Raw genomic sequence first — 25,734 nt, forward strand, 5'->3', positions numbered from 1 at the left:
ATTAGCAAAAACAAAGTAATGATAAAAACACTTTTAAAATACACATTTTTAAAAAAAACTCTCATATTTGTAAGTTTAACTTTATAAACTATAGAATCTGTTTTGAATTGATGCAAATTGATATACCAAAGTTAATAATATCAATATTTACTCCTACACAATATCTTTTTCACATAATTGTTTTATATTATAAATTTATAAACATATTAACAAAGAAAATTATAATCATTTTACATTCTTGTGTGACAAATTATAAGACTAGTTTTTTCATCATGAATGTCTTAATGTGTGTATAAATCGTTAAGATAACTTCCAAATTCTTAGATATTGAAAAATATCTATTCGTAATTATATTATCGTTAGCCAAAGGTCATTAATAAGGTTACGGTATTTTGATTAAAAACACACAAATGACCTTAATAATGAGTATGAGTGATATCACAGGGTTATCTTTATAATAATAAAAAGAATCAGTATGAGTCACAGTGGCTTACAAATAATTGTGCCCGTAAAATGGATTGAAAAATAATTATAATTTTAAATGAATTAGTAATTATCTTAAACCTGAATATAACATTGTTTAATGCGTAATCTGTATAAAAAATTATCATCATTATAATGATATATGTCTATATTATATATAGAGATTAAAATTGTGTGTAATACCTTTTAAAATTTAAAAATTAAATATATTATTATTTATTATAATTCTTTTTACAATTTCTAAAATTCTTATGGCCGTATAATTTTAATATATTTCAAGTATTTTCGTTTTTACTGTTGGTAGATAACAGATTTGAATAACAGTATATTATGTAGTGATTTAAATTTTAATAAGTATTAAATTTGTTTTTTTATGAACATTTAAATTATTTTATTATTATTGTTGTTGCTATCGTCGATTTCGGATGTTTACAATAATTATTAATTTATAATATATTTAATCTAATATTATTTTATGTTTGTATTATTATCGTTTTAGTTAAGGTTGGTCGTACTAAATTCAAACTACGTGTTTTCGAGCATTATGACAATATTATGGATGTTTAAAATGTTTGTCCTGTACAAGCTATAATACTGTAACTCTTTAGTATGAATGGGTTAATTCAACACCATTGTCGCCGGCGGGCGGCGACCTACCCATCGCCTGACATGATAAATGGTTTTTGGGTTCAGCATTGAGATGATAATATAGTCCGTGTACGTGTTTTATTGTAAAACTGCAATATATTATTGTAGGAGAGAGTTCAATAGCAGTGCTGCAATATTAATCCCTGTATTATATAGTGTTATTCGATGGCCTACAGAGTCGTATTCTATTGTATCCACAGTTATTTTTTTCATTTATAAAATATAAAAGTATACAATTCAATAACTATAGTGAATACTCTGAAGGAGTTCAAAATAAGCCGATTTCGACGTATTCGTATATTATTATTATATTGTATCATTTTTGAATTATTTTTACAAAACATTGACTGAATTGAATAAAAACTTGGAATCTCCATATGCTGTACAGAAATATAGAATAGATTTAAAGTGTATACTGTACTTATTCAGTGGAGACCAAAAAATGTACCACTTACCCGTGTAGTAAATAATTTTGGCCTCTTATCTACCACTCGGAGGATAATAGTTTCACAAATCACCATACCCTTTGCGCCGAAGTTGATCCGTGGTTTTGAGGTCTAATTACTCTAATTTCTCCCACCAAGTGGACTTGTCGTAATCCACCGCGCGCTATCGTAAGGCAGTGGCTACTGTTTACACAAGTCACGACGACGCGACGGCCAACGATGTGAGCCAATCATCCGACGGTGGGAGAAACGCCGACTACGACGAGCTTTGATCGTCGCTGACTTTCGCTCTATCGGCGCACAGGGTATAACTTTGAAATTTGTTTAGCATTCACCTACCTACATTTCAAGACTATAATTTTTATTATAGCCTATAAAAATTTAACTTTTGTACTTTGTACATGTTAGTTAATAATACTCACACTACCGAGAAAAGAAAAACAATAAAGATAGTTGTTGAAAAAAATATTAAATCAAATATTGTTTATGAAGTGTTTTGCGGAAAACGATATTTTAATTAAATGCATTAAAAACAGATTTTTAGATTAACAATTGTCATTTATAATAATTACCAGCTGAACAATTTATTTCTATTATAATTTAACTGTACAATTATTCATTTAATAATGATTAAAAAGGTAAATAAGTGCACCAAGTGAGATGTTGGTACCGCTCTGCAATACATTAGATATCAATTGGGTTACTTTTATATGTACTCATGCTAAATTTGAATTCAATATATCATTGTAGCAGTGTTCGGAACGTTCACTTAAAAAATTAATTCGTTTACGTTCGTGTTTTTTTTTCAAACGAATGCGTTCAAGTTTATGTTCTTTCAAAAAATGAACGCGTTCATTGGATCATTTATTTAATTTTTAAAATTTAATTTTATGAATTGTTAACCTGCAGTAAATACAAAAACCCATAAACATATACGACTCAACCAAAAATAAAAATACAATTTAGACTTTAGAGCATAATAACTATACAATTTAAAAGTATCTGAATTATATTTTTAATATCTGACATGTTATTTGAGTTACAATCAAATAATTATCATAGGAATTATAATGGGAAAACATTATTATTATAATATATTTATTAAATGATAAATAAATTCAACGTCTTAAAAATCGATCAAATTCATAAAAATTGAAACGTCGTTCACATTCTATTTGAAAAAAAAACGAATGACGTTCACATATCATTCACTATATGTGAACGTGAACTCGTGAACAGCTTATACCAGTAAGTGATAATAGTGATATGTTTATATGCCATAGCTACTTAATTAATTGATTTTACTTTTAGAATCATAGTTGGATAATACATTTTTTTCCGAAAATATTGCATTTATATTATTATTAATATTTAATAAATATTAATACCACATTATATAAAATTACATGACTTAAAATTTAATAACATCTATCGGTGATTACCGCGGTAAAACAACAAAACATATTATACTATATTTTGTTATTATTATTATTATCATATAAGATGATATTTTTAAATGAGTCAAAAATGCTATATGTATAGACGTATAGTAAGATTCATAATAATATAAAATACATACAAGTTTAAATTACAACGAATAATGTTTTTAAATTATAACAAAATAATAAAAATACAATTATTTTTTGTTTAAATAAGTAGATTCGTCAAAATTTGAACTTAAAATGTTAAAACAAAAAATAATCATGTATTTAAATTAAAAAAATTATATACAAAAAGGAAAATTTTTATGCATTTTTAATTACAAAATAGATTGTTATTTTCGCAATTATAAAAAATGTTTGTGACAATGGATTTTTGATAATTTACTTAAAAAATTAACAACAAATTATAAGCTTTGTGTTAAATTTTCAAGTTTTTTTTACCCAGAAAGTGGCTTTTAATCAACATCATTCATAAAATAAATTGAACAAATTCAGTTTAGTCCCAGAAAAAAATATATAAATTAAAATATATGTGGTTTTTATAATATTTTATATTATTATATTCTAAATAAATAATAAATGGTATAAATAATTAAAAATTTAGTCCTGGGAAAAACTATTGGTACGCTTATATATAACATGTTTTAGGTAAAAACTTAAATGATAAACATTAAAAAAATTATAATCGGGTTAGGTTATATTATCAGTATATTTTGTCATTTGTTCCCTTAAGTGTTTTTCTTTACCGAGCGTAATTTTTTTGTTATTGTATTGTACTTAATTACTTTGTAATTTAATGTGTCTCAGACTGTACTTATAATAGTTCGTCTGCAAAACAGAATTGTTCAAAAGTAAATTGTATAAATACAAAATATTAAAGTTTCAAGTTTTTAATATTTTTGACCTAGTTATATGGTTACATAAGCCAAAGGTTTATAGTCAGGACCCGACTTACCTATACTACTTTTTTATACCCGGGACTCGAACAAAATTTTTTTTTTCGTTAATTGTACTATAATTTGTACCTACTAGTAACACTAAATTTGGAATTTGTACCTAAATATTTGTTGCAAAAATATCAATTTTTTTCCTCTAATGTATACAATTAATAATAACATAAAATCTTTTTACTAAATATGTCTATTTATATGTTAAATCAAATTAGTTAATTAATTAGTACATTTTAAATGATTAAAATAATTGTAACTTTAACAAGAGAAAAATATTTTTAAGTTCTAATACTTGATAATTCAAAATTTTTAATTTACATTTACCTAAGTAATTTAAATTGAAGTTGCATTATTATTGTATTGGCTTTGCTAGTTATATTCAGCGTTAGATATGCATATTTTTAAATCTTAACTTACTATAAAGCAGACGGTTAAATTATCAATCTTAAAAAATCATTTATACAAGAACGATAATATTCTACCACATAATATAACCTAAGATATAATTTTTGTATTTTTGACGATTTTTGTCAACATTTAAACTTCAAATAATTAAAAATAATAATACCTAAGTATCATTAATATTTGTATATAGTTATAAAAATAACTTGTGTAGTTATGTGGAATATAGAAAAACATTTTTATTCACATTTATAGTATAACAATTTTAAAGGATGGGCAATTGGGTATCGCTCTGCTGAGTCTACTGTATAGTAGAGGTATACTAAAAAGATTCCGAACGAAGATGATTTGTCAGTCTAGGATATATTATATTATTACCTATATTTAAATTATATTTTATTTTTATCAGCTACTGATGAAAGTTTCAAGTTTCTACGACTAATACTTTTTGAATAACAACAAATATTTTAAATCGTTTTAGGATATCGTTATTTTATGCGAATATCGTAAAAGATTAAATTTCATACGCTCATAAAATGTTTCTATATTGACGCTGAAGTATTTTTTTACAGCTATTTGAAGAAAAAGTTATGGAGAACCTTGTGTTAAGTTAAAAAACCTTAGGTATAAATCACAAAAATGTTATAAAATTTTAAAGATTTTTTATAGCCAAATTTTTTTATCGGCATTTAAAAAAAAAAACTTAGAAAAGTCGAAAATTTCAATTGTCTATAAGTAGCTTAAAAAAGGTCAAAATATTTTGAAAATGTATACATGCAAATATTTATTAAGTATACTTTTGAATCCTATGAAATTATTACTTAGGAGTCAAGAATTTAAGAAAAATAATGTTAAATACATTAACATCTCTTAATATTTAGGTGCTGAAATTTGCTAAATTTTATCACTTTAAACTAAAATAAAAAAGTATCATCAAACATAAAAATGTCAATAAGAAGAATATTATTTAATGAAAATAATAATACATTTGCAGTCTTAGGTACCTACAATGACTAAAGGACATCACAACAATTTTTTTTTTTTAATTTTAAGTTTATTGGTGTATGATTGTAGTTAACACAATGAAAAACGTTTTTCCCAAGTATATTCATGTACTTAAGTAAATGGTGTGGTTTAAAATTTAATATATTTTGTTGTTGCGTACATATTATAAATTATAATTTAGTAAAATAATTGAGTACGCGACACGCATTGCATTACCGCAAAAAACAAATTTTAAGTTTTATTTACTATAAAAAAAACTAGAAAGTATATCAAAATTGTAATCATACCAGTTAATCCAGTGATAATAGGTTTTCAGCTTGGAGCATATCCTACAGATATACATGAGCAGATTTTGCATACAAAAATGTCCAAAAGCATGGAAAAAAGAAAGCATTTTTTTCTATAACATTAAAGTGTCCAACCCAATTTCCTAGTCTTTCAGATCTAATAAAATCTTTAACTATAGATACCATATAAAAATATTGTAAGTACCCATAACTTTACCGTTGGTCTTCGATTTTGTATTTTTTCCAAAATAATAAATACCATTGAACTGTTCATTATGTCTGCTGCACGTTTACACTATAGTACTTCAGTAGTTTACTATTTCCACGCTTCTGGACATTTTTTGTATGCAAAACCTGCTCATTTATATCTTGAGTATATGCTCAAATTAAAAAATAATATGGATGAACAGGCGTTTAAAAAATTTACCAACAGATTTTTTACAACTAGTCACAGTAGTAAATTTAGTTATGTAACCTAGAGTGATATGGTAATCGAGCAATTCCTAATGAAAACAATGAATAAATGAAAGAAGACGAGTGCGAAGTAGATGATTAATAATAATTAAAATTAACTACATGGATTAGGCCTACTGAGGAACCATGAAAAAAAAACACGCCCCGCTTCTACCTCAATGGTGGTATGGAAACGAATGCATTCTTATTATCGTTATTATATTATATAAATATTACATATAATATATAATATTATCGTCATTTTGTACGGTAAATGTTAAAATTTGTATACCGCAAGTGCGATTGGATATATATATGTATAACCATCTTGTAGATAATTTTGTCTTCTACAATTTTTGTACGAAAATTTTTTTTGTACAACCAGTATAAAGCGAGATATTAATGCAAAGGCTACTTGTTTTAAGCAAAAAATTCATATTTCATTTAAAGTGTACATTTTGATGGCCTTATAACGCAAAAACTATAACTTTTACGTGAACATGTCCGTCATAAGACCTTTTTTGTAGATAATTACTTCCTCTATAATTTATAACTCAGACTTTTTATAGTACGACTCATAAAGTGCGAGATATTCAAAAAAGGCCAATTTCGTGACCTTTGACGCGTATATGATAGAGATGGTGACTTTTCACACGTTGTTTACAACGATGTCATAATGGTGTGTACCAAAATACAGGTAGGTGGGAATTTTTCCGACCCCTTTTTTCGTCTAATATCACTGGACTGTGCCATTAACACAAAAAAAACACAGGATTTAGATAGGATTACATAAAAAAAAATTTAAAAATATTATATTTAACGATTGAAATCGTTGTGTTAATCTAGACTCTAGCACGTAAAACATACGCTGCTGTTTCGATTTCGATTTCAATTTCGGCACTATGACGTCACACGCATATTTTCAAATGTCTCTATCTCATTGAATAATTAGTGTTTAAGTGCGAGACCCACGCCATATTTTTTTAAATAATTACATACTTTATTAATCTAAGCAAACTTGTTTTTAGTGATGTGATGTTCTTTAAAAATAATTAAACATTTTGCTTTATTATAATTAGTCACCATACATTTCAATAAGCTTTTAACTTAAACTGATTCACATCCAATAACAGTTTTAATTTTTTTTTCGTCTCACGGCCCTCAGTATATAAATCAATGTATAATACTATAATTTGACAATCCAATGCAATGAATAAAAATGTTAAATTTTTTTCTCACAATACGATGTTCTATAATAATTCGTTTACTTCTAAAAACAACGGTCGAATGTATACGTGAAACTCGTATAAAAGAAGTTGGGCTATTACTTGTCTACATCCATTCTTAAATTAGATACTAGTGATTTAAATATTTTTTTTATTTTACATAACTTCATCGGACAAATTCGTATCTACGGAACAAGGTTAATATCTACAGATCAATTTAATTCAGCTTCTTTGGACACACTACTATACAACATTATACGATATACATTATAACTTACTATACCATTATGATTATATTTTACAATGTGGAGAGATACCTACTATTGTCACGCCCGCCAGTGGGTACAATAGAATGATTGTGCAGGACGCTCTAGTGGCTCGTTTACCTAAAATATTGTGTCCCGTGTCATGTAGGCATATTCAGACCTTTATCCTGCCTAAGCTAACCGCCGATTTTCTTTATCTTATTTGTTTTGCTGTTCCTACACTCCTTCTCAATAACGCTTGAAGTCCCAGTGTACCGCAATCGCCACTACTGACAACTTCACGCGCAGCTACAGTACCTAACGGATCTCCAACAACAGAACCTCGTGTCCTTGTCCGTCTCATCCGACTCTGCACTTCGTCATCGCTTACTTAACGGTAATACTTATTACATTAATATATTTTTATTTTGTTTTTAATAAAATCTACAATATTATTACCCTTGATTGTCGTTAACAGTTTAGTCGAACATCAACTATGGCTTTTTGGAAATGTTATCCAGACAAATCTAAAATTCCACATAAAAACGTTCCCGATTGCGTGATATTCCACTTCATTGACGATGGGTAATAAAATTTAATATTAATGTGATGGTGAATTTTAATAATAATAAGTTATTATAGCTAGTTTATCTTAATTTTTGGCCAAATTTTTTTTTCAAATAAATAAGCTTCTTTAATCAATTAATTTTATGTTTTTTTTTGTTTTTTATTATGCTTTAAAATCCGATTCCTTATTAATAATAACTATTAAGTATTAACACTAATAAATTAATAATAACTAATAAAAATCTGTATTTTGCGTATGACAATACATTTTTGGTTTCCGTTCCCGCGTTTGACGCGCCGCACGGCGTCGGTCGTCAATACCGGTCCGGACCAGTGTTGCGTCAAAATGTCAACTAGCAAATTTTCGTTTCCCTATAGATTAGGTTCCTAATTAAAATTTTAATTTATAACGGTATAAAGATAATTATAATAATATATATTATATTAACTACTTAAATTTATATATATTTTTTTTAAATAACTTATTTTACATTATTTAATTTTAATTTATTTAACAAATGATATCTTAATTTTAAAAATAATAACTATAATTTTTTTTTGATTATTTTTTTAATTACTTACTTATTTATTAAGGTTTTAAGTTAAATTAAATAATTAATACCTTTAAATTTGCAATTTAATATGATATAATTTGAATATAGAGTTAATGATGAAAATATTTTTAAATATATATAGATAGATTTACAATTCATAACCAATTATCAGCCATTTTTATCAATAAAATGAATCTTTTTAACTAATTATAAATATATTAGTACAATATATTTCTTATTTGGTATTTGATCAAGTATAATTGAATCATTTGAATCTACTCTTATTAACTTAAGTCAATTAGAATTAGGTCAAATTAATTAAACCATTAAGAATAATCAACTATATAATGTAATTGTTACAATTCATGCTTTTATTAGAATTTTTTAAAAACTATACCTATTGTTGTTGGTGGTTTTGGAAACTAATTCCTATGATAATAGGATGTCCTGATATATATTTTGTACAATTAAATAACATTAGATTTTGATAATTATCTCCTTCATTAATGATAATGATATGTAGATTTATAATAATTATTAATGAAACAGAAACTGGATGAACGATTTACCCACCGTCGTCAATTAATATTGAACTTAATAATTATTCAGTTGACTTAACCATCTTTTATTTACATTTAGCAGGAATTTCATCAATTTTAGGAGTATTTAATTTTATTTATAAATTTTAAACATAATACCAAAAAATATTAAATAAAATAAAATACTACTATTTCCATTATCAATATTAATTACAGCTATATAATTAATTTTATCGTTATCAGGGTTAGGTACCTAACCGAATCATTAGCTGGTGCTATTACTATATTATTAACTGATCGAAATTTAAATATATCATTTTTAGACCTGGCAGGGGAGGTGACCCTATCCTTAATACATATTAATTTCAATATTTTGGATACCCATAAGTTTATGTTATATTAATTGTTGTATTATTAGAATTTATTGTTTGAGCGCATCATACAATTACAATTGGGATAAACGTTGATACAAGAACATACACCAACAATAATAGTTGGACTTCCAACAGAAATTAAAATTTTTAGATGATTAGCTATTATGTATGAATCTAAAATTAATTTTTCACCATCAACAATTTGTTCTTAGGTTAAATTTTTTTTGTTTACAATTGAAAGTTTAACAGGTGTGATTCTCGCTAACTCATCTATTGATATAATTCTTCATGTTACTTACTATCTAGTGGGTAGTTCATTTTCACTATGTTTTAACTATAGGAATAGTATTTGCTATTATTGCTAGTTAAATTCATTGATTATCTATTTTTACTGGATTTTCAATAAATATTTTTATTATTCTAATATTTTTTAGAGTAAACATAACTTTTATCCCGCTAGTTTTAACTTTTTACTATAAAATAAAATGTCATCAATCAGATCAATAATTTCTACATTTAAAATTATAATTTTAATTTACAATACTTGAATTAGAATTTTTTTCAATAACTATTTTTAAATTAAATTTAACTCTATTGAATTAATTTATAATTTACCACATTTAAAACATTCATACTCAGCATTACCTTTAATTATTGATTTCTAATAAGGCAGAATTAATATGCAATAAACTTAAAATTAATTTTTAAAGAATAATTTTTTTTTTAGAAATTATAAATTGATTAAAACTAAGATTCCAACATAGAAATTCACCACTAATAGAACAATTAATTTTTTTCATGATCATACAATTTTTATTATTATTAAAATTATAAAAATTACTTATATAAGACAAATTTCTGAAAATCAAATAATTGAATTTATTTGAACTACCTCCCATTAATCTTATTTTTATTGCTATACATTCACTTCATCTTCTTTGCTTAATAGATGAAATTAAATGTCCAATTTTAACAATTAAAATTTTTAGTTAATATTGAATTTGAGTATTATTTAATAAATTAATTAAATAATACAATTACCGACTAATTGAAGTCTTATTTTCAATAAGTATTAATAAAATTTTTTTTTTACAGTCACTTGACAGTTGACATCAATGAAATTGTTAATTGGCGCTCAACAACTCTCATTTGTGATGGTCAATCCTATGAGATAAATCTAAAAAGAACAAGATACAGTTTGACTCGGGGACTTGAACCCGATAAAATTGTTGGAATAACAATAATAGACGAAAAATTAACGTTTATTATGAAATGGAAAAACGCTAAAGATGGCAAGGTGGATTTCATTAGTGCCAAAGAGGTGTATGAAAAGTGGCCAGACTTAGCGTTTGAATACTATCAAGCTCGTCTAACTTATACATCACCTAGTGGCGAAAAAAGATTGATGGGATAAATCTAAGGTAAATCTGGAGCCATATAATTACTTAAGTCTTTAAATTTGAATATATAAATGTTTTATACAAACTTATTTATTAATCTTATTGCCTTGGTCAATCATTATGACATTGTTATAATAAACACATTTATTAAATATCTAGTATACAGCTCTATAATTCAGTCAAGTACCTATCAAAGTAATACTTCCATTTTTATGCATGATTATTAACTTTACTTTTAACATTGTTATGTAATCGCGATGCTAATTTAATGTAGCTATACCGATAATGTGCTAAATTGGTTAATGATATTTTTTTATTATAAAGCATAATTAAGATAAACAAAATTACCTTTTCCAATTATGAATCATTTTCATGGGAAAAACTACATAACCAAGTAAACAAATAAACCATTAAAAGCAATCTTTATTTTAAAATTATATTAAAAAAATTAGTTACTCGCCAATAATCAAAAAAATTTAAATATCAAGATTTCAAACAATAATAAATTACTTTTGTATTATATTTTTGATAAATCTTTCCTAAATATGTGAATCATATCTTCTAATATGATGTAACTATAAAATGCACCATAATCTTTTTTCTGTGCATTCTCTGCTAAACAAATCTTTACTTACTCTTGTCACTGCATATGCTTACAAAAAATAAAAATGTGTGCTGGCCAGACAAATATTGAATAATAATACTTAACATGTTTGCTTATTTTACTTACTTTAAAAATTTTATAGAATTTTGTATAAGATTATGAATGTTTGTATATAATTATATATTTTATTATTTTATTCTGTTTCAGATTCTGAAAATGTTGTATTTTTTAGAAAATTAATTAAAGCTGTAAATAATTCATTTAATAATGTAAATAATTTGATAATTTAATGAAATTTAATATTAATTAATAAACTAAAATACATTTGCAAATTTAAATATTTTTAATTATTTAATTGGTTCTCTTGAGCTTAATAGAAAGACATCTTGAAATAATTGTTATTTTAGTCAAAGGCTGATGGTTATATTTCTGTTTTTATGGTGGACAGTAATTGTTTCTAAGAATGATAAATTGACCGGAACGCGTTAGAATAGAGTTCTGGTTCATAATATTGGTTTTTGCATCAGTTCCGATTAGTTAAATTAAAATTTAAGTATTTTGTACAAGAAATGTATTAAATAAATATTGAAAAAATAAAGAAAATTACTACTAGGTAAGATGTTCCCAACAGTATTATCAAAGTGATTAAAATTATTTGTTATTCTTTTAATAAAAAAAAAAACTGCATGCAGATAGATTGGACATGTACATGTATTATGACTACTGACTAATTAGGTATAGAACTAGGTGCTTACATAATATTATTGTGATACATATACAAATCATCTTAAATCTAATAGGTATTATATGAATCAATTTGTTGTTAATTTTTATATTTATAGACAATTTGATTTTATAATTTACAAATTTATAAAATATGATTTTACTATTTATTTCTTATTAAATGTTAATGTCATACCTACTAAATGTAATGCCCCTAGCTTATCATGATATCACAATCACATACTAAAATTTTCTCATGTGGTCAAGAACTATCTATTTAATTACACCCAACACTAAACAAAGTTTTTTATATAGAGTTATAATTTAAATAAGTATTTATTAGAAATACAGGGGCGGACTGGGACCCAATCGGCCAACTGTTCTGCAAAAAAAATTGTCCCTAGCGTAAAGCATTATCACACCTAGTGTACAAAAAAATTTTTACCTCATGTTTTTTTTTAGTTCCCAAATTATTAACTAAATAAAATATATTTATATTTATGGATATACTGTTATTTAATTTTGTTTCTCTTTAAAATGTAATTTATCATATATTTATACTGTAAAATTAATTTTTTTTTTTTACTAATGTATCCAAAAATAATTTATAATAAGTTTTTTTTTAATTATTAAATATAATTAAATTGGTATATATAGATTTTATTTTAAATTACTGTTTAATAATATGAATATAAACATTGTTTATATAAATTAAAAAAAAATACTGGCAAACAAACTAACAAATGCTATTATAGCTCATACATAAAATATATCTGTAGTATGATAATTACATACCTAGTAAACAATTTCAAAAAGTAACTATTTAATAAACAAATAAATGTTAACATATAATAATTACATGTTCCTCAAACTTATGTTTCTAACGAGTTGTTGACTATTAATTATTTTAAATCATAAATTAAGTATGACAAATTATTTTACATGTAGGTACCGACTAATAAAAATACAATTAAGTTAAATAATGTATACACAATATAATTAGAAAACATATAATAAGTAATATATAAATTAAAAAAGTTAACTCACCAAAGAATTTTCTCTTACAGCTACAGTTATGCAACTTTGGTATTTTGGTTGCGTTACACAATCATCTAAATATTGGGAATACCATAGTAAAAAGTAATTAGATATACACTAATAATATTAAGAGAAAAATGAATTCAGATTTTATTTTAATCTGCAATTTAATATTAAAATATATGATGTAATATAAGTATAGTATACAGTATACTGAATTCTTTATACTTACCAACGAATAAGTTCAAAATAAATTTTGTTTTGACTCATTGGCAATAGCCTGCAAATTTACCAGTTTTTTTAAACGAAGTTTTTCAGCTCTGCCCTTTGGTTTCCTTTCCATAATGTATTATTGTATTATGCAATATTAAGTATTAAATCATAGCTGTATTTAATTCTACACTAAGCAAACAAATTATTTATCATACACGAGGACGAGGTTAGGTGCACGACACTACGGTAAACACAGAAATCAGTCAATAATACAATAGAAACTGTCATAGTATCATGGGCAGAGATGTTAAAATACTGTATTTTATTTTTTTTTTGTATAATACCGTATAGAACCTATAAGAATTTTAATATAATAATGTACGTAAATTCGATAAGGATAAAACTACGCCGCTATGGATATTTTTAGAATGAGTACACATACGACATCGTAACGGGAAAACATGTTAAGATAATAAATGATAATAATTTAATATCTTAATTATCGATTATATTTTATCTTATCGATATTAATAATTTAATATGGTGTAATAACTATAAATAACGCCTTAATTTTTTTTTTTTATACTGTCTGTATAAAATTATTTTATACTATGTGTATAATACCTTGTATAATACAAACTCACATCTCTAATCATGGCTCAATATTAATATTGTAATTTGTAATAGATATTTTAGGAATATGTTTACCGGTAACCTCCGGCAGTGGTCGACCGCTGATAGCACAATAATATATACAGACTATAATTACATAATACTCTGTTTCGCGAGTGGAGGTAAACGAGTCGCACTTCCATCTTATCTGCCGTCGTCAATAGCACGGAGGCCAAATTTCTTACACTGTTGGTGGCGTTGGTGCCAACTGTTTATGGAATCCCAAAGATGTAAGGTACAAAGATAAATTAGCTAGGGGAGATGCTGTTCGTCAATTAGCTGTGTCATTTAACACAAGTGAAGGTGAAATCCAAAGAAAGTTACAAGGTTTGAGAAACTAGCATTGAGCATGCTGGTGAAACTAGAAAAGAAAAAACATCTAGAACAGGCTAAAGAACAGACGAAGTATATATAAAAGCAAATGGGTATACTTCGAATCCTTGAAATTTTTATCCACCGAGGCCAATGTTGGTAGAAAAACAGTCAGAAATCTAACTATTGTAAGTATTGTAAATAAATAAGTTATATATATAAATAATATACATTTTAACCCTTTCACTACCGGACACCGGCTACCGCATTAATTTTTAACTAAAAAAACGAATATTTTAAATACACTTATTAGATAACGAATACCAAGTTTCATTGGTAGTCAGTAGGTAGTAGGTACAATAAAATTTCATATATATATATATATTTCATATGCAACCGTCCAGCAATTCAAAAATGTCTTGTGGTTTTAATTTATTAGCCATAATTAGAATGAAAAATCAGGAATAGAATACTATTTTGTATAAACTATTCAAATATTGTATAAAATACTCGTTACTCGACAACAAACACCATATAATATATAAATAAAAATGTTTATAATAATAAATATCAATAGATATTATTATAAATGTGTTTATGCATGTAAAAAAAGTATATCAGCATTGATGATAATTTTAACAGTGAAGATAAGTAAAAACAGTGGTAAAGATATTTCTAAAAATAATATCGATTTAATTATTGAACCATTTTAAAATTAACGATTTATCCTCAAACGATTTTAAGTAATTGTATTTTTTTTTTTTAGTATTAGTATTTTTTTTTTTTTATTATTATTTATTATTTATAAAATATAACTAGTTTAAGTCGAAGATACTTGAAAAAAAAAATAGATTTTAAATAGATTTTCCATAAGTTTGGCTTACAATACTTATAAAAAAACTTAAACTTAATGTACAGCATAGTGGTACCCACTTGACCACGCTTTTTTTTAGATTTTAAATTTTAAGTTATATAATATTGCAACTTAACAGTATTCATTGAAATTCTATTATAACATATAAATTTTGCTACAATATTTTTCAAATTCCAGCTTTTTATTATCATTAGTAGTTCCGTTATCACACTTGTAATTGTATGTATCTTGGGGTACTCGTGGGTATAGTGAAAGGGTTAATAAAATAATACATATATTTATCTATTATAAATTGCAACTTCATTTATTAATATTTAAAAAAATTCACATATAATGATAATAATGATAAATAAATAATTATTATAAATTATAATAATAATTAGTAAACTGATACATATATATATTTTCTGCTAAGCAATTTGGTTTTAGGGAGGGAATATCCACTAATGACGCTTTATTTCATATTACTAATTATATTTATAATAATATTGATAAAAGTAATTATGTAATAGGTGTTTTTCTTGATATAAAAAAGGTATTTGACACTGTAAATTTTGATCTATTAATAAGAAAGTTACACTATGCTGGGATAAGAGGTAATATCTTAAAATTAATCAATTCATACCTAAGCGATAGAACTCAGATAGTCAGGGTTACAGTAATTTAAGTAATATTTCAATTGGTGTTCCACAGGGTTCTGTATTAGGCCCTTTACTGTTCAATATTTATGTCAATGGCCTTCTTAATGTTTCTATAAAAGGTGATATTTATAGTTTTGCTGATGATACGGTTATGCTTTTTAATAATATAAAAGTATTGAAGTACTATTTAATGAAGTTAATCTCTCATTAGATAGTGTACAGAATTGGTATGATAATAATTTCTTAAAGTTAAATCTTAAAAAATCTAATTATATATTATTTAATCTTAGACCTAATTCAATTACATTGAATAATCTTGTCATTTGTTCGCATTCCTTAAATTTTAAAAACAAAATTGTATCCTGTAATTGTCAACATATTCAAAGAGTAAATCATATTAAATATTTAGGGTTAATATTTGATGATAAACTTAAATGGAATTATCATATAAATAAGTTGGTTAATACCATTAGGAAGTTATTTTATAACTTTAAAAGCTTAAAATATGTTTTAGATTTTAAACATTTGAGAATTATGTATATATCTATAGTTCAGTCCTTAGTGTACTATGGATTGCCCTTTTGGGGTGGTACTTAAAAAGATTATTTGACTCCTTTAATTACAACTATCAATAGTTTAATAAAATTTATTATCTCAAAGCCTTTTTTGTATCCAACAAAACAGTTATATATTGATTTTAATGTTCAACCTATATCAATATTATATTATAAATCTTTGCTTTTACTTATATATAAATATAGACATTGTTTGAATACCATAGACTCTATGGCATAGAGCATAATTATAATACTAGAAATAAGTGTCATCCTAATATTAATTCTATTAGATTTTATAAGACAGTAACTTCACAGAGTACTATTTCCAAATGCACATTGTTGTGTCGTAAATTAAGTTTAAATCTTATGAATTTACATAATATTAACTCATTAAAATTATATATTAAGCTTAACCAGTTTGATAATGTTACACTTAATTATGACTTGTAATTTTGTAATTGTAATTTGAATTAGATTTTATACTGTTATACTGTTATATAAATTTTAAATAATTCTGTTAATATTTAATACTGTAAGAAACTCTCACTTCTAAGCACAAGCTTTTAGCTTTTTAGAAGTGAGTCAATATATTATTTTGACTTTATTGTATTATAATTTTATATTGTTTGTATTATTTTATGTTGTCATATGATATATTGGCAAAATAAACTTAAATTTACTTACTTACTATATAGGTAATACAGTCTACAATACTATTTATTAAGCAAAATTTAAAGGTCTAGTTTCCATGTTTAGTAGACAACGGTTGTATTGCCAAGGTAGTTCTCCATCTCCTGATACAAAATAATTCATAAATTCATTTCGTACATCTTTTGCAGTTACACTAATAATAATTGTATACACTAATATTAACATATTAATAATTATGGTATGTACCTTTGAGACAATTGCGCTTTGGGCTGCAAGCTATACCAGATAGATAAACCCGATAAACATTAAATACTCGATGAACTCGAATTTCGATGCACAACAATCACGAAGCAATGAGCAAACGAATAAAAACGAATGCTTATAATTTGAATAAAATAAAATAATAGGTACCTAATTGACAATATTTCATTTTAATTTACAAACTATAACAATATTACTACCAATTGGCAATCACTCCACCAAATGGATAATCATCGTCAATATTTCGTTTTTCCGGAAATATTGACTTTTTGATAATTTACCAATAACAACCCCAGCGTTCGACTAATATTTTGTACCTAACTATTATATTTTTACTATACATAAAGACATGGAAAAAGATGAAGATATATCCGATTTTTGAACCCACCTTTCGTCATAACTATATAGTTATATATAGTAATATATATAAACAATATACAATATATATACTACATAGTAATATATATTACTAAGGCGTAATATCACACCATTTGTTTGTATATTCTAACGACTATATTGTAATATATACTAAATAAATAATTTAAATGAATAAATTTAACCTGAAAATAACTAAAATTAAAATAAACTTTTCACAAGATTTTTGAGTTCTGTTACATATATTTTGGTACAAATTATTATTTTATTATTATACAAAAGTACGTTTATAATTCTGTAATTATATTAAAGTCATATAATATAATATTATACGTCTAATTTACTTTGTTTACTTTTAGACTAGTACACTTTGACTTAAGGCCCATAACCGGTAATGCTTAGATTAATCGATTATAATATAAATATATTAGAAAAAAAATTATATTTTTAATAAAACACATTTACTATTAATACTACGACGATTATTAATTATACATAATATATTATAATACAATAATATTAATAAATATAATACTATTAATAGCATTATATAATATTTATTATAAAATATTATTATACATTTATTATGTGTTCATCATAAATACTTTTTTTTGTATACAAAAAAAAATGATATGTTTATTATTTTAAGACCGGGAAACTTGCTCAGTGCCACTACTAGCGTGTAACCAGGGCCCAGGGGTGCTCACTGCTCAGCACCACCAGACGCCTCAATTAAAAAATTGGGTCCCCGAAATTTATAGAAGTCTTAAGAGGATGCCAGCGTAGTATTAGTTATCTCTCTCTAACCCACGCGCAACATAGCAAATTTTACGTTCACAAAAATGATTATAACCATATTGATTTTTCAAAGTCGAGTGAAATGATCTATTATAGAATTTAAAGTAAAGAACATTATCTAGGGCGTTTCATAAGCGTTTTATTGTATTTTTATTTTAAAGCGAGTTATGAGTTTTTTAAGATGGTGTAAACAATTTACAATTTTAAAATAAAAATATAATAAAACGCTTATGAGATGCCTTAGATAATGTTCTTAACTTTAAATAATAGGTCATTTCACTCTAATTTGAGAAATGAATATGGTTATACTGGTTATAGTCATTTTTGTGAACGTAAAATTTGGTATGTTGGTTAGAGAGAGATAAGATAACTAATACTATGCTGACATCCTCTTAATAGTAATAAATTTGAGAGTAGGCAAACGGCAGTAAATAATAAAATACTACGTCATTTACTCATATGTTCATATATTTTATAGTGATTTGAGTCTCGTAAGTTTACGTTGTAAAATTTTACCGGTAAATTCGGTGCATCAAAAGGTAAATTTACAAAAAACCTTTTGGATTTACATTTTTTTACCGTTTAAAAAGTTGAGTCTCCGTTATATCTGTATGTTTTTGTATTTTTTTTATCAAGATATTTAATACAGGATTTTAATACAAATCAAGATTTTAGATTCTGAACGGAGTGATATGAATGTATTAATTCTACTCGTACAAAGATGTGTTATTTTTTTAATTTTTGTGTCTGTTATCACGTTTTGAAGTAATAATAATGCTTTGATTTTTGACTTCAGCCCCTCTTTGAAAAGGAAAATTCACCTAGTTGGTACTTTGGGGGGGTCAAAAGTAAACAATTTCCAGTAGTTTTCAAGAGCGTCAGGAAAACCCCTAAAAATGTAACGAAAAAACGGGAATTTTTTCGCATATAACCAGTTTTTGACAAAATCGATTTTTTTATTTTGCTGTAATTTAAAAACGAATCATTAAAAATACTTGAAATTTTCACAAAATGTTTGTTTTAATATTTTCTATACTAACAATTAAATTTTCAAAATAATTAGAATTTTTTTAAACTATATTTAATATTAATAAACCATTGAAATTTCGATTTTTCTAAATTTTTTTTCTTGAATGCCGATAAAAAAAATTTGGCTTTTCAAAAAATCTTTAAAATTTAATACAAGGTTTAATATAAGTTTTACTTATAGTAGTAAAAAAAAAAAATCAAAAATCGTTACTCACAATTTTTTTTTATAAGCATTAAAAGTTCAAATGTTTACGAAATACATCAAAATCACAAAAATTTGCAAGGAATTTTGAAATTTAAAATTCATAAAATTTTTGTGATTTATAGTTTTATACCTAAGGGTAAAAAACACAATACAAGGTTATCCATAAGTTTCTTCAAGTAAGTGTAAAAACTTTTGTAAAAAAAAATTCCAGCGTCAATATAGAAAAAATTTTATGAGCGTAATATGAAGTTTAATTTTTCTACGAAATCGCGTAAAATATAACGATATATTACAATTTAAATATAGGTAATAATAACTAATAATATAATATATCCTACTAATTATCATTGACTGACAAATCATCTCCGTTCAGAATCGTTTTTCGTATACAATAATGATACCTGTCATTGCATTCAAATTTAACACATCCATTATAGTGACCAGTGACCTACTCTCCATCTCTACAAACAGCAGAGCGATACCCACTTGTCCACTTTTTATATATTGATAATGACCGATAAGGTGTTTTTTATTTGTTATACTTCAGTAATTATTTCTACTTAAACAATAGGAATAGAAAACTATCAACAGCCGTCATAACCACACACTTATACTGTTCATAACCGCACATTTTCCACCGTTCAATACCTTACACATTTTTCACAGTTAAAAATTAAACAGCAAAATCATAAAATTGTTTTTCATATGGACAAATACCCATAATCTCTACAAACGCCTTAAGAATCAAATGTGGCAAACCAAAAAAAAGTTTCAACCATAATCCAGATTGTGAATTATTATATTATTGTAATTTTATTTTAATACTGGAATAGGTAGAACTGATTTTTCTGTATAATCTTAAAAGTTTTTTTTTAATGATTTGTGGTAGGTATTGATTAAACATGATGTAAAACAAAACTGGTTTTGCGATATTAAGCGATATAATGTTATTTAATACATTATGAATATATAATATCAATGGGTGCGGTATTGAACGGTTTGTTTTGGGGAAAATATGCAGTAATATTATTTATTAAGGTATATAGGGGTGTGGTTCTGAACGACGGCCAAAATTATATAGTTATTAATTGTTATTTTTAATAAAGGGATTAAACACTAATGCTTTATAGTTTATTTTATATTTTTCTTACAGAAAAGTACTACAGCACCAGCTCAGACTACTTATAGCAGGACCAATACAGGAGAAGTGCGAATTCAGAGATGCGTATATGCTGCAACTAGGAACTTTTGTCAACCAGCAAATGCCTCACGCCTGAAGAATTACTGGCTACTGCAGACATAACTTGAACTCACCACTAAAATAGCTTTGGATTTCGCTTACGTTTCAACTGACTGCAATACCTATTATATAGAGGTAAATAAATAATTTTTATAAAATTTTTATAATATCTACGGTACAATTTTAGCGTTTTATAATTTTATAGATATATACGAATTTAATATAAATATAGACGTGTATTTTGAGAGCATTTCTAAGTATAAATTCATAAATAAAGCACATAATAATGAACTCATTTTAATAGTTAATTTTTTTATATTTAAGAAAAATAGAACATGAGTACATTACATTATACATAAAAAATGTACACATTAAAAACTAGAAATGTAACAATGTATCTATCATTATTTTTAATCCACCTCCTTAAGCTGTGCTTGTGGCGAGGTAGATCAGTTATTAGTATACAATATAATATTTAAAACTTAAAAAAAATGTGATAAAGATTAACTTTAATAAAATACTTAAGCAATATTTGAAATATTTAAACTCCTATTTAACACACAAGTAAGTCTATATATAACAACAATAAGTATAAATTGTATTAAAACTAAAACAAAACCTAAAATTATTATTTCAAACAATATTAAAATACTTAAATACTAGATAAGATACAACTATAGTTGAAGAAACAAATAGTTAGCAATAGCTTTTTTATTAGTTATATAATTATTCTTATTCACATTACTAGAAATATATTTTTTTAGATACAACGGCAATGAGTTAAAATTAGTTGGACCTAAATAGTCCACAAACTTTTTCCAATACTCTTATTAGTGTAGTTTACTTGCATGTCATATGACCTATTTTCCTTTCTGTTATTTTTTTGGATACGAAATTTATCAATTTGAAACATAATAGAGAACTGCTTGTATATAGAATATAGATATCTGACCGGTCGCGGTAGAGTTTTAAAAACTTTATATTCAGTAGTGATCGAACTATATAATTCCTTTTTATTTAAATATATTCTTATAGCAAGATTCTGTTGTATCACGAAAGGCCTAATTGCATTGTCAGTACAGCCACCCCAAACTAATAAAGTAATAAACCATATTGGAATATTTATTTGTATATAGTCGAGCCAACGAGAGAGTACTATTGGGCGGCGACCAAAACTCATCCGTTCTCGCGCATTCCCACCACTAAAACTCCCTAACTGCTGGCCGCCGTCAACGCTGGCCGCCGACACCGATGTCGCCACCATCGCCGACGCTGCTGCCACCACCGTCGCCGCCGCCGACCAGGAAACTGTGACAGTGTTTGTATACAGCGTGAACTATAATAGCATCTCCGATATTTTAAACACAACATTTTTGTTTTTTCGCGCACCCCGGTGTTTTATACGGTTTTATTTAACTTTTTTACGTTTTTTACTTAACAATTGTTTAATAGTTTTACGTATAACAATAAGTACAATATGGATGTCGCAGCTGTGTCTCCTTCCAAAAAAAATCCATGTGGAAAAGTAAGTGTTTGTATTTATACTATTTTTTTTACTATTTATTTTTTTATTTATTTTTTTATACTATTTTTTAAATTCTTAAATTCTTAAATTTTAATTTTTTTTTTAGTTCATCGGCACTGGTCAAAGAAAAATTATTGTCAATTTATATAAGAAAATAGTTAAACACCAGCTTGAAAATCCTGACAGCCCTCGAATGACCTTAAGAGAAATGATCGTCGATATCTCAAAATCTTCGGGTATTGGACAGCGGTCAGTTCAAAACATATTATCGGAGTATAAGAATCAAGGAACAATTACATCGCCGAACAAGAAAAAAATTCGACCTACAATAATCGAAAAAATCGATGAATTCGATAAAAATGCAATAAGACAGAAAATACACAATTTTTGGAGGAACCGCGAAGTACCAACAGTCGATAAAATGTTAATCGCCATTAATGAAGATGAAACACTTCCAAACATTAAGCGGTCGTCATTTCAAAAAGTGTTGAAAGATTTACAATTTCAATACGTAAAAAAAAAACGTAATAGTGCACTACTCGAAAGAGAAGATTTAATAACTTGGCGCCGAAGTTATTTGGTCAAAATAAAGCATTATAGAGAGCAAAACAGACCAATTTATTATTTGGACGAAACGTGGGTCAACGCAGGCGAGGCACACAGTAGAACGTGGACCGATACCACAATAAATTCATCACGAGATGCATTCCTCAAGGGCCTAACCACAGGACAAAAAGAACCCTCGGGAAAAGGTAAGCGTCTCATTGTCTTACACATCGGGTCGACAGATGGTTTTGTCCCGGGGGGTCTTTTGTGTTTCGAATCAAAGACCAATTCTACGGACTACCATGACGAGATGAATGGCGATACATTCTATGAATGGTTTGTACGAATTCTACCACTATTAAAAGAAAACGCCGTCATAGTGATGGATAATGCTTCGTATCACTCCGTAAAGAAATGCAAAATACCAACTATGTCTTGGAAAAAAAAAGATATTATCGATTGGCTTGAAATGAAAGGTGAAATCGTTAACCATCCAATAGTCAAAAATGATTTAATAATAAGAGTTAAAAAAATAAAAAACCAATACGACAAGTACGTAATAGACGAGTACGCAAAAGACAATGGCAAAATCGTATTGCGATTACCCCCATACCACTGCGAGCTAAACCCTATCGAGCTCGCGTGGTCTTCTGTAAAAAGCTATGTCCGGACACATAATAATACGTTTAAAATAAAGGATGTACTGGAGTTATTAAAAAAAGGCGTGGAACATGTGACAGCGGAAATGTGGACGAATTTTGTGGGACATGTCGTCAAGGAGGAAGAAAAGTTTTTGAACATTGAACATATAACAGATGAAGTATTTGACGAACTTCCCGAAGCAGAAGGACGTCATATCATGACGATAACAGGTGATACGAGTTGTTCGGAATCAGACTTCGATTCGGATTGATTTCTTTGTATTTTATTTTTTATCATTCGAATATTTTTTTATTATAATTTTTTTTTTTTTGTAATTTAATGATTTTGTTATGTGTATAAAAATTATGTAATGCACAATTGGACATTTTTGTTAAAATAAATAAATGCATAATTAAAATATTGATATTACACACACATTATTTGTATTGTTGCTGTATTAGGTACATAATAGTTTCGGCACTACGGCAGACGCCAGCTGTTATTTTTTTTTGGGTGGTGTGTTACTTGAGCCGGTGTATACAACCAGTGGTTGGCGGCGGCCGTGGAATTAGTCGACAGCCGCCGTTTAGTGAGTGGGGGTATTTACGGCGGCAACTAGATGGTAGAGTGGGAGAAATTTGGGTACGAAACCGCGGAGCTCGATCATTTGGATGCGCGAAGGAATAGTACTCTCTCGTTGGCTTTAGTATAGTGCATTATATACAATACGCAAAATGTCTGTGGGTAAAAGTTTGTTCAGTTTAAAGAGTTTGGAAATAATAGATCTTAACTTCATGACCAAATTTTCGACATGCAATTTCCAACGGAGATTACAGTCAATAATTAGACCTAAATATTTCACTCGAGTGACACTTACATATTCATTTTTGGCAGTCGCATAATTTTAAGTTTAAATCACTAGTATTGCAAGAGTGAATAATATAGTCATTGAACGGAATAGATAAGTTATAAATAGAAAAGGCAACAAATACATTTTTATTTATATTTAAAGTAAGTTTTATATTATTAAATTCTTTAAATATGTTATTTACTCCTATGGTTGTTTTATGATGAACATTTTCCCATGAGTTAATATAAAATATATAGAACATAAACGTCGTACCATTATGACAACAGACGCCAGTTGATAAAAATATAGGCTGTAGTTCGATCATATTATTATCGCATTAAATGTATCCATTATAACTCCTCTATAGACTGTAGTTACAAGTATAGTATAGTGGTACTCACCGAACCATACTTAATGTATAATAAACATAGGAATTTCCGCTCTATATAATCGAATGTACATTTTCTTTTTCGCCATATAAGGGCATGCGATTTAAAAGATACCACATTCGTACGTATTGTATTATTAGATCCATTATTGATTATTTTTGACCGGAAATATACATTGAAATACATCCACCTACTTATTATTGTTATATACCTAAATTGTAATAATATGTCCATTGGCGTCTATACAGAATGTTAACAAAAACGTCGTCTCTGCGACGCCACTGCAGACTTCGCCAAAATATGTGCCATAATACATCGATGTTGAAATGACATCCTGCTGAGGTGGTACACGAAATAATAGTGCGTATATATACCATCTGCCCATATGTATAAATGCGTATACAATACCTACATCCGCCGTCACTCCGTCAATTTAACATTTTTCATGCGTAGAAAAAAAATACTGACTGTTTCATTATACAGAATCAATAAAGATATATCTTGGACGTGTATTAAACACGCTATCTATAAAATATCACAATATTTAATTTAAAATCATATAAATTGT

At 26.4% G+C, this 25,734-nt stretch overlaps 1 protein-coding gene and 2 long non-coding RNA genes across 3 annotated transcripts in view; 2 read left to right on the forward strand and 1 right to left on the reverse strand.

The window, feature by feature from the left end:
* Positions 1-13,970, reverse strand: part of LOC132927513 (uncharacterized) — a 29,443-nt gene extending 15,473 nt beyond the window's left edge. Inside the window, exons 1-2 of the long non-coding RNA XR_009661754.1 lie at positions 13,619-13,970; positions 13,396-13,460 (exon numbers count right to left, since the gene is read on the reverse strand). This is a non-coding gene — a long non-coding RNA (uncharacterized LOC132927513). The remainder of the gene's footprint in view (positions 1-13,395; positions 13,461-13,618) is intronic.
* A 455-nt stretch (positions 13,971-14,425) lies between these two features.
* LOC132927580 (uncharacterized) lies at positions 14,426-21,175 on the forward strand. The gene is made up of 2 exons (XR_009661769.1): positions 14,426-14,771; positions 21,128-21,175. It is a non-coding gene; the product is annotated as an uncharacterized LOC132927580 (long non-coding RNA).
* Positions 21,176-22,343: 1,168 nt separating this feature from the next.
* On the forward strand, positions 22,344-24,362 carry LOC132927077 (uncharacterized). Its single transcript, XM_060991528.1, has 2 exons — positions 22,344-22,739; positions 22,846-24,362. Exons 1-2 carry the CDS (start codon positions 22,692-22,694, stop codon positions 24,196-24,198), a joined length of 1,401 nt encoding a protein of 466 aa, XP_060847511.1. The 5' UTR covers positions 22,344-22,691; the 3' UTR covers positions 24,199-24,362.
* Positions 24,363-25,734: the final 1,372 nt, after the last annotated feature.

This window comes from Rhopalosiphum padi, chromosome 3 (assembly GCF_020882245.1).
Source record: "Rhopalosiphum padi isolate XX-2018 chromosome 3, ASM2088224v1, whole genome shotgun sequence".
In the NCBI taxonomy this organism is placed as follows: Eukaryota; Metazoa; Arthropoda; class Insecta; order Hemiptera; family Aphididae; genus Rhopalosiphum; species Rhopalosiphum padi.

What these genes read in the sequence shown, in the direction of transcription:
- LOC132927077 (XM_060991528.1), top strand. Translation starts at nt 22,692, where the DNA reads ATGGATGTCGCAGCTGTGTCTCCTTCCAAAAAAAATCCATGTGGAAAA. An exon ending in AAAAAAATCCATGTGGAAAA is followed by an intron (nt 22,740 to 22,845) that starts GTAAGTGTTTGT and finishes TTTTTTTTTTAG; the next exon opens with TTCATCGGCACTGGTCAAAG.